The following is an 11,356-nucleotide window of genomic DNA, read 5'->3' on the forward strand; positions in this document are numbered from 1 at the left end:
CAAGAAGAAAGCCATTGTTAAAGTCCTGTTTGCAGTTTGTGAGAAGCCATGTAAGGGACACAGCAAACATGTAGAAGAAGGTGCTCTGGCCAGATGATGAGACCAAAATTGAACTTTTTGGCCTAAGAGCAAAACGCTATTTGTGGCGAAAACTAACACTACAAATCACCCTAAACACACCATCCCCACTGTGAAACATGGTGGTGGCAGCATCATGTTGTGGGGATGATTTTTTTCAGCAGGGACAGGGAAGCTGGTCAGAGTTCATGGGACGGTGGATGGAGCCAAATAAAGGGCAATCTTAGACGAAAACCTGTTAGTCTGAAAAATACTTTAGACTGGGGTGGAGGTTCACCTTCCAGCAGGACAATGACCCTAAACATACAGCCAGAGCTACAATGTAATGGTTTAGATCAAAGCATAGTCATGTGTTAGAATGGCCCAGTCAAAGTCCAGACCTAAATCTAATTGAGAATCTGTGGCAAGACTTGAAAATTGCTGTTCACAGATGCTCTCCATCCAATCTAACAGAGCTTGAGCTATTTTGCAAGTAAAAATGGGCAAAAAATTTACTCTCTAGATATGGCAAGCTGGTAGAAACATACCCAAAAAGACTTGCAGCGGTAATTGCAGCGAAAGGTGGTTCTACAAAGTATTCACTCGAGGGGGCTGAATACAAATGCACACCACCCTTTTCATTTATTTGTAAAAAATCTTGAAAACCATTTATCATTTTCCTTCCACTTCATAATTGTGTGCCAATTTGTGTTGGTCTATCACATAAAATCCCAATAAAATTAAATTTATGTTTTTGTTTGTAACATGATAAAATACTTACCAAAGCCCAATCTCAATCCAGCGATGTGCAGGACACCCGAGGCTCCTGGGTCTCTCCCTCCGGATTGGTGGAGATGCAGCAGCAGGAACCATTGGCTCCCACTGCTGTCAATCACAGCCAGTGAGGCAAGAGCAGGGGGGCGTGGCTGAGCCATGCTCTCTGTGTCTTATGGACGCAGAGAGCCAGTTCGGCAGTGACCGTGCACGGGTTCTCCTGCAACAAGCGGTTTGATATGGGGGGGCCCAGAGCCCCAGTGGGGGACCTGAGAAGAGGAGGATCTGGGCTGCCCCTGTGCAAAACCACTACAAAGAGCAGGTACATATAGCATGTTTGTTATTTTTTTTTTTTTATAAAAATGTTTCTTTTACAATCACTTTAATCCTGACTCCTGTGCTCCTGTAATTTACACTCTTTTGACCTATAGCAGCATAGGTTCAGGTTTAATGTAACCTGAATAATAATGTGTATTGCGCATTTTTAAGCCCCACTCACCATTACTACAATGTGCCCACACCCACAATTTTTCCCTTAATTTTTTTACAGTTTAATAAATGGTGGGGTGGCTTAGTGAGTGTGGCTGCAAATGAGTGTGTGGACTTGGGGGCATGGTCAGTAGGGTTTCCCCAGATCTCATTTTGAAAATTGAATAATCCTAAACTAGTCCCTGCTAGACTACAATAGCCAAAACAATTTTCTACATGGATTTACTATCTATTTGTCCTGGTTACCATTGTCACCGAGACTGAATCCACATTTTCTGAGATGTCACCAGAATAAAAGGTGAGTGGAAATCTCCCAAGGGGGACACCTGTTCTATAAGAGGGAAGCTCTACTAAAGACTTACACTTACTTCCTGTTGTGTGTTTGGGACAGGAAATAAAAGTAAATCTTCCCAAAGGGACACAGCAAAAAAAACCTAAAAAAGCACCTAATCCTTCCCTCTCTGACCAAAACTAATTTTTATTAGGGTTATATGGTTTATTATAATTATATAATGATCATAAGGTCTAGGTAACTATTCTGAGACACAAACTGGATTTACTAGAAGTGTTTATATCCCCATGAATTAGGTTTCTTTAAGAGACTTCATAATAGGCCAGGTTCAAAAATAGCGTGGGTTAAAAATCATAAGAATTGAGGTTGGTTTGTAGTACCTGTATATGGCAAGTGGGTAAGAGTAAGAAAGGAGTGACAGAACAGCAGGAAATAATAGTGTAAGAAAAGTGGGAGAGGTAAAGAAGTATGTGTAGAGTAAATGTGGCAGGGGTGAGCACTATCCAGGTGTAGTGATTCTGTCTATGAAGACAGGGTTGGCCTGGGTGTGAGCACTTACGCAAAAAAGGTGCTAAGATGTCTAGAGTAAGTATCCCGAGTGTACTCCAATAAATTTTGAGTATCTTTCATGTATTTAAGCCCAAGAGTTCCTTCAGATGCATTAAGTCACATGTGTCAAACACAAGGCCCGCGGGTCAAATCTGACCCACCAGGCCATATCATGTAGCCCTTGTCCCCAGGGCTTTTTTTAGCCGGAATGTGGCATCCGCTGTGGTACTTCCGGCTCTTGCTCTCCGCTCCCCACTTACAAACACAGAAGCCTTCTGTGTTTACAAAGACAGCTTTCCTGTTGGCGGCTCTTACATAACCGTGCCTGCCCTGCACTTATGGTGAAAACGAGGGAGATGTTTGTGCAGAGTGGGATGGGGCATCAAGTGGTAAGCTGCATTGTGATCCCCATCTATGCCCAGATGCACAGATGCCGACCAATGATCTCCATACAGGTGAGAGAAAGAGGCAGAGCCACCTACACTGCCAGGAGGTACTATAGCCGAGCGCACTCCTGAACCCCAACACTTGGTACAGAGCGCACCCTTGAATTTTTCACTATGTACGTAGGAAACCCCTGAAGTTGCACACATATACACACATCCACATTTTAGCCAATATTTAAAACTTGTAAACAATATGTAAATGTTAACAATACCCATAAGGATATTAAAAATTACCCATGAGGGTAATCTTCCTGGCTATACAGTTATCTTCCTGGCCTGACAGAAGCAAGGTCTGGGGTGTGCAAATAATGGATATAGCCACATTGCAGATTGGTAGCGGCTTAAAGCAGAATTCAAAAACCCCCCACAAAATCGTCGTCATACCCAAAAAATACTCCTCAATACTCTTGCAGACACAAATAAACCTCAGAACAAAGGATCATTTACTGCTTGCCGACCGCCGCACACAGATTAACGCCAGCAGATGGGCATACCTGTACGTCCCTTCGAATTTGGCGCTTATCGGGCGCGCGCGCTGCAGGTCCTGAGAACTCGATGTTCGCCGGCGGCCCGCGACTGAGGTGAGGAGAGGCAGAACGGGGAGATGCTTATGTAGACAAATCATTTCCCTGTTCTGCCTAACAACATGACAGAGATCCACTGCTCCCTGTCATCGGGAGTAGTGATCTACTCCCGATGTAGGGTGGCACAGTGGTGTAGTGGGTAACACTTTCGCCTAGCAGTAAGAAGGGTCGCTGGTTCGAATCCCAACCACGACACTACCTGCCTGGAGTTTGCATGTTCTCCCTGTGCCTGCGTGGGTTTCCTCCAGGTACTCCGGTTTCCTCCCACACTCCAAAGACATGCTGGTAGGTTAATTGGATCCTGTCTAAATTGTCCCTAGTATATGAATGTGAGTTAGGGACCTTAGATTCTAAGCTCCTTGAGGGTAGGGACTGATGTGAATGTACAATGTATATGTAAAGCGCTGTGTAAATTGACGGCGCTTTATAAGTACCTGAAATAAATAAATAAATAAATAAATGTTGTAGTGAGCTCATCCCCCCTACAGTTAGAACACCTCCCTAGGACACACTTAACGCCTTGATCGCCCCCTAGTGTGTAACCCCTTCCCTGCCAGTGTCATTTATACAGTTATCAGTGGCTATTTGTAGCTCTGATCGCTGCATAAATGACAATGGTCCTAAAATAGTGTCCGATGTGTCCGCCATAATGTCGCAGTCCCGATAAAAATCACAGATCGCCGCCATTACTAGTAAGAAATTTTTTAAAAATTAAATAAATAACACTGGAAGTAATTCCTAACATTTCTTCCAGTAAGTGACACAACTCTTCACTTAAATAAAGTCTTTTTATGGTTAGGCTTGCAGAAAGCATGTACAACATACATCGATCTTCACCAGTGGCGGAATTACCAGGGTCGCAACAGTTGCAGTTGCGACTGGGCCCGGCCTTCTGCCACTGTGGGGGGGGCCAGCAGGGTTGGTCTTCACACACGGCTCTGACCGGAGATCGTGTGTCATAGAACAATAGCACAGAGACACCGGCGGCATTAATGTTCTATTTGTCGGTCCTCTCTGGCACAGATGAGAGAGGACACACAGCTGATCTCACGGCTCCCCCCCCCCCCTCTCCTGTGCTCCGCGGGCAGTCAAGTGTGAAGCTAAAGAGCCCACGTTTCCCGCGGAGCACAGAGGAGTGGGGAGGGGGGAGAAGGGGGAGCCGTGAGATCAGCTGTGTGTCCTCTCTCATCTGTGCCAGAGAGGACCGACAAATAGAACATTAATGCAGCCGGTGTCTCTGTGCTATTGTTCTATGACACACGATCTCCGCTCAGAGCCGTGCTGTCCTGAGAAGGCAGACAGCACTGATGAGCACTAATAGAAGGCACTGATGGGCACTGATGAGCACTAATAGCAGGCACTGATGGGCACTGATGAGCACTAATAGAAGGCACTGATGGGCACTGATGAGCACTAATAGAAGGCACTGATGAGCACTAATAAAAGGCACTGATGGGCACTAATAGCGGGCACTGATGGGCACTGATAGAAGGCACTGATGAGCACTGATAGACAGCACTGATGAGCACTGATAGAGGGCACTGATGAGCACTGATAGACGGCACTGATGGGCACTGATGAGCACTGATAGAAGGCACTGATGAGCACTGATAGAAAGCACTGATGGGAACTGATAGAAGGCACTGATGGGCACTGATAGGAGGCACTGATGGGCACTGATAGGAGGCACTGATGAGCACCGATAGGCCCCATTGATGAGCACTGATAGGCAGCACTGATACCGTGTTTCCCCGAAAGTAAGACAGTGTCTTACTTTCTTTTTATCCCTAAAAGCCCCACTATGTCTTACTTTCGGGGTATGTCTTATATTGGGAAAAAATTGTCGAATTTTTTGTTTTAACCATAAAATTAACATTTATTAACAACCTGAACAGTATTGTATTCACCACAAAACAGGTTAATAAAAGGAAGTGCCAAGAATGTCTTGTTACAACATTGCATAACATGTAAAACAATGAAAAATGGTAAGAACGAACATATGGTATAAGCACTGCTTGTGGTTCCGTATCACAGTCTCCCATAAGGTTACAGCCCCATACAGTATCCCACACAGCGTGTTTTGTATGTTGTCCATGGTCCTGATGGACCACGGAAAACATTATTGCTGCTCCAGCAGAGGAGAACTGTAAGCCCACACAGCCCGGTATGTTGGGACTTGTAGTCCTCCTCAGCTGCATCTTGCGGTTACAATAAGAGCTGCAGAGAATCTCTTCACACCCCCCTCCCCCTCCTTGGTCTCTCTCTGTATGACCAGCACTGACCTTTTTCCGGGAGGACACAGAGCCAGTGACACCTGTCGGCAGACTGATCAAAACGGCGCTGTCTCTTCAGTCGGAGGGGGAGGGCACTGGCCTGGCACCCCCCCCCCCAGGGTGCGGCCCGCACCCCCAGCCCCACTCTTTGTACCGCACGTCACTGGAGGCAAATCCGTGTTTCCCCGAAAGTAAGACATATGTCTTACTTTCGGGGTACGGCTTATATTAGCTGACCCCTCTGAAACTCCCGATACGTCTTACAATCGGGGGTGTCTTACTATCGGGGAAACACGGTAGGAGGCACTAATGTGCACTGATAGGCTGCACTGATAGGTGGCATTGATGGGCACTGATAGGTGGTACTGATGGGCACTGAGGAACACTGATAGGCAGAACTCAGGCAGTATTGATGGTCTTTGATGGGCAGAATTGAAGAGTACTGATAGGTGGCACTGATGGACGCTGTTAGGCGGCATTAATGAGCACTGATAGGTAACACTTGTAGGTGGAAGTGATGGGCACTGATAGGCGGCATTGATGAGCATTGATAGGCAGCAATGATGGGCACTGATAGATGGCACTGATGATTGGGGCACTGATTATCAGTGTAAACAATTTACTGACATTCTTGACAGTTAACGGAAGTCCTTTTCTAACACAAACACAGCGTGTGAGGAAAGGGCTGTGGATAACCAGTCTGTTTACATGTGATCAGCTGATCACATGGTAAAGGGCCGCTGTGATTGCGCTGGATGCACGTCCCAGGGGTCATGTGGGAAGCACGGTTTTGGGAGGATGTCCATGGACACCATCCCAAAATTGGAAGTCCGGGGCTCGGATGGAAGGGGGGCCCATCATGGTTTCTTGCACTGGGGCCCTGAAGGTTCTAGTTACGCCTCTGATCTTCACATAACATGTATAGATGATTGCATACAAACTGGCAGTGCGATTTGGCTAGTAGGTAGATGGTAGGTAGTTTGGCTGAGTCCACTAAGATGGATAGGGCCATGCCTGCAGAACTCCCTCTAGACTTCTGCTTACCTCATGCTGTGAAAAATATTATACAATGTCTCCCTGCACATAGGAATAGCACTTTCAATTCAGATAAGAGACAATACCCGGGGACACTGGTACAATTGTTTATCTCGGGAGGACAGAGCAGTAGTGATATGGGACAAATTTTCTAATAAATCAACAACCTCATCAAGAGCTGTTGATAAACCTAACACCACAGATTGAAAAAAAATGTTTGCTGAAAACGAATTAGTTTATATTTATATTCTTGCAAGGGTAAATCAAGATCCCTTTCTGACCTTGCAATGCAGGGTGACACTATTGTATCTATTCTCTCAACTGAATGCTTTCAATTTTTTCTGTAACCAATTAACTGTCAATCTTCTCTGATTTCCATTTGAAATAAAGATCAATTACACACACACGAATATATTGTAGTTGTACTGGAACAATTCACTTTTCTTTTCTTTAAGAGGGGGTGGGGGGCAGAAATAATATGAGCACATCAAAAACCTTTGAAGTTGATACATGAGAGCCACAAAGACTGCACAGATTGCAGTATACATTTAAAAATAGCTCTAGTATTGTCAGCTTCACTAGGGCATCTAGTCCAACGCATTACTCATTGCAAGAGCAGCTGGTAACCTATAATGAAAAATAAAACTGATGTAGAATAATAGAACCAACGCTACAATTAAAAAAAATAGTCACAAGAACTTAATAATTCAACTTTTTAACCAATGTGGTAAGGATATTCAGTAATATTTATACAAACTGAGATTGGTTACAGGGATATTACTTGCTCAATGTAAGTGTCAATACAGACACAAACACACGTGTACTTTACATGCTGTATATACCATTAGGCTGGGTTCATACTTCGTGCGACGTGGCTCACAGCAGGGATCCGGTGCATCCCTGTTCTCTGTTACAGGGACAAATCAAGCTCAATTTTTTGCCTGAATGCGGACCTGAAATGGAGGCAAAGATGCACAGGATCCCTCTGCTCCGTGCCCACCAGAGATATGTGAACCAGCTCTATTGAGAGCCAGGCACACTCCCGGCATGCGAATTGGATGCGGGGAAACCACATCCAATTCACACTAGTGTGAACCCAGCCTTACACTTTAAAATTTATACCATATACAAATCATGAGAAATGCTCCCTTATGTTGGGGGTCAGTGGGAGAAGCCCCTTGCACACATTGAAGACCAGAAGAAGAATGCTTCTTTCCACTGGTGCTTAGTGAGAGAAGGTTCAACCTACACAGATGGTCAATGGAGAAGGTGCCCTCCTCTTACATTAGTGGTCCATGAGAGAGGTCCTCCCTTTACAATAGCGACCAGTAGAAGAAGGACCCAATTGCCCTGGTAGTTAGGGGAAGAATGCCCCTTAAATTGGTGGTCAATGAAAAGAATGCCCCTTACATTGGGGGTCAGTAAAAGAATGCATCAATATAATTGTTGATGGGAAGAATTCTTCCCTTACAGATAGCTAAAATAAAGGCCGCTCTACAACAAAGAAATGCTGGACAGCTCACATCACACCTAGATCACTTTCCATTTAAAAAGCTGCTGATGCACACATAAAACAAAAGAAGCTCAACATTGTATTTGTGTTACATTGTGAACATTACCGCAGTAAGGGCATGAGCTGTACTACTTAAAACAAATAATGTAGAACCTTGTACAGATTCAACTATGGTGTGTGTCTTGGAAACTAGGTAAAATTGGTTATACAGTTGTGCCCAGATGTCATGTACATTTGCAAAAACATATAATGGCATCACACTTTACAGTTTAAATATTCACATGATAAAATATTTAATGGGTCCAGCTAGAAGAAAAACAATGTGGTCTTTGTGGTAGGGCAAATATAAAGCATGGAAATTCCACCACTGAAGTCTCAGAAATAAGAAGTCAATGGGTGATTCAACTGAACTACCTGATTTGGGTGTAAAGGGCTTCAAGGGCAAAAATAAATAACCTCATTAGACAGTAATATGAAACCTGATACATACTTCCAAACTTGTACAAATACATTATTGAATATTCTACTTCACTTTAAAAGTGCTTATATACAAAGTATATGTTGCAGTAGAAACATCTGAAACAGAACTGCAAACATTTTACTACAATTATAGACAATTTATGATTCCACAGGTGTAAGAGAACTACAATTACTATGGTAGATTTGCTATTGGACTACGTCAATGGACAGTAGAGGATTATCTCCTGATCTGTCCAAAAATGGCTGGATTGGGAACAGTTAAATGTCTGTTGGCAGCATCTGGCACAGTCAGCCAAAGCTAATTAGGGGGGAGAGGGGACTGAACAGATTGCCAACTGTTATTAGTCCATTAGCATAAACTTACCTCCAATTACCAGGTAAGTGCCATAGGTAACTGTAATACCCTTCCCAGCCACATTCTGGGCTGACCTGGGACCTGGTTGCCAATATAAATTGCCCAAGGGTGATTGGATTATGCCTACATGTTCAATCAACCTCTAATGTCTGTCACCTTTTACTTTACTGGAACATGTAATACTGCATTATTAGGAGACCACACCTTGCCATAACCAGTACACCAGATAAGCCTTTAGCCATAGGATCTAATGAGGTTTTAGCTTTGATTTTCTAACTTGCCAAGGGTAGCTAAACAAGGAGTCTGACTGGCTACTATTGACAACTGCACTTTCTTCTGCCCCAGATTTCCTCAATCATGTAAATAATGTCAACTCCAAAACTCCTATAACTTGCAGAAAACAAAAATGTAATGGTGAAAAAAACCTACTATAGGTTTTATTATTTACAATGCATATTGCGATGATCCAACACCAGAGCAACGCAAACTATAGTAGGGTTAAAATGTATATCACAATTTCAAATGCAATGCCACTATGACAACACTAACAGCCTTTAGCTTCTCTAATACTTACAATTCTAATTTAGCGATGTACAGTAGATAAGTGATATAGTTCACAATCTAAAAATCGTCCTTTGAAGAAGCAGGCACCAACTTTCTTATACTTCAGTAATCCCAATACAGGAAACTTTACAATATAATTGCTTCTGAGACCCATCCTTAGTCCAGTCGATAGAGATGGAGCATAGTAATAGATGCAGGTTGAAATCAGAGTCTGCAATATGCTATTATCCCTCCTGAGGGGAGGAGCTGCGTATTAGAAAAGATTCAGCTATGCCCTTTCATCAGCTAATACAGATTATCTCTATCCAGGTATGGAAAGTCATTTCCTGGCCTTAGAAAAAAAAAACATTTAGCCTTCCTTTCTCCTAATATCTGATCATTGAAATTATTTTACTCAAATTTAATTAAGGCTCCTAATGTAGTACTGAGTAAGGTGAAACATCAAGAAATACAATCTTGTTTATAAATGAAAAGAAGGTTGCAAGGTCACTGAAGTCCCAGTAGCGAAATAGTAAATCAGGTCTCATAGCACTGATTGTTCTAAATTGATCGAAGGTGATAGTTGATGGTTATAAAATGAATGCAATGTGTTCATTTCATTGTTGCTTAGAGCTGTTCTATCAAATAATGCCAGCTGTATTACTAGTTCATTACAATAACAGCTATACAAAGCATAATACAATCAACCTCACGTTGCAAAACATTGAAGTCTGTCTGTCGAATGTAGTAACCCATAGCCAAGTCTGATAGGTGTTATTTCACAGCCCATGTTGCTTTGTTTATATGCCTACGAATGTGCATAATTATTTTTTCACAGCATATGCCGTTCACAAACTCTGGTCTAAGGATATCTTATTTTTTTTTTTTTTTAAAGTAGAATAAAAAACTCAAAGTAAATCATAAATACAGTATACATTAACCTAAACAAATCTTGCAACAACAATTTAAAACGCAAACATCTTACTCTCCAAGGACATACCACATCTTTTGTCTTTTTGCTGCTCATTGCTGGAGCAGGGAGACCTTCTTTGCTTGCAGACCAGTTGTGTAAATTGGAGTAAAACAAGACGCAGCTCTTTCTATGTATCTAGATGTGTTGCAGACCACAAGATAAAAAAAGTGCGTTTGAAATGTTCTACAGTTTCAAAAGGTAAGCATGTGACTTGTGCATTGGAACCTGAGGTCCAATCACTGTGAAATGACATAGGTTTGAGCAACTCCACAGGTGCGAAGTTGACCCACTGCCACTGTAGGAGGCAACATGCCAATGCTAAGTTTAGCATGGCTTGTAAATATAGGAGTGAGAGATGATACTGATCCAGTGTAAACTCACAATCACATCACTGGAAAGGTTCTCAATTGCTAACTCATTATTACAGCACTTAATAAACCTTAATAGATGACATTAGCATATTTGTGAAAATATAACTTTTTGTAGTTTGTTAAAGTGATTCTAAAAGCAAAAATGTTTTTGGCTAAAAATAAAAAGATGTTATAGTTACCTGCTCTGTGCAGTAGTATTGCACAGAGCAGTACCTTACCCCTTCTTCTGGAGACCCCCAGTCGGCGCTGTCAGCTCCTCCTCTCCTTCGAGTGCCCCTGTAAGCGCGTTTCCGAGCTGGGCTGTGTGTTACCATAGATACACACAGTGCAGCTCGGCTATGCCCTTGATCCCTCCTCACAGGATTTAACTGACAGTAGCAGGAGCCAATGGCTCCAGCTGCTCTGAGTCTCCTGAGAATAAGAAAAAATAGAAATGCTGCTGGAGGCAAAACAGTGATGGATTGGTGGAGGAGTCAGGTAATTGTTTATGGCAGCCTTTTCCAACACAGAGGAACCCTTGAAATAATTTTCCCGTTTCAGGGTACTTTCTGCTAAAAAAAAAAAAAATACTATACAGTATCTACAATGCATGACACCTTATGTTTGGTACACACGATCGCAC

At 42.9% G+C, this 11,356-nt stretch overlaps 1 protein-coding gene across 1 annotated transcript in view; it reads right to left on the reverse strand.

Annotated features, from left to right (window-relative positions):
• The window catches only part of RIMBP2 (RIMS binding protein 2), an 883,237-nt gene extending 872,703 nt beyond the window's left edge, over positions 1 to 10,534 (reverse strand). The window contains exon 1 of the mRNA XM_073628097.1: positions 10,391 to 10,534. Coding sequence (XP_073484198.1) covers positions 10,391 to 10,417 — 27 coding nt within the window. The 5' untranslated portion in view covers positions 10,418 to 10,534. The remainder of the gene's footprint in view (positions 1 to 10,390) is intronic.
• Positions 10,535 to 11,356: the final 822 nt, after the last annotated feature.

This window comes from Aquarana catesbeiana, linkage group LG01 (assembly GCF_042186555.1).
Source record: "Aquarana catesbeiana isolate 2022-GZ linkage group LG01, ASM4218655v1, whole genome shotgun sequence".
Lineage (NCBI taxonomy): Eukaryota > Metazoa > Chordata > Amphibia > Anura > Ranidae > Aquarana > Aquarana catesbeiana.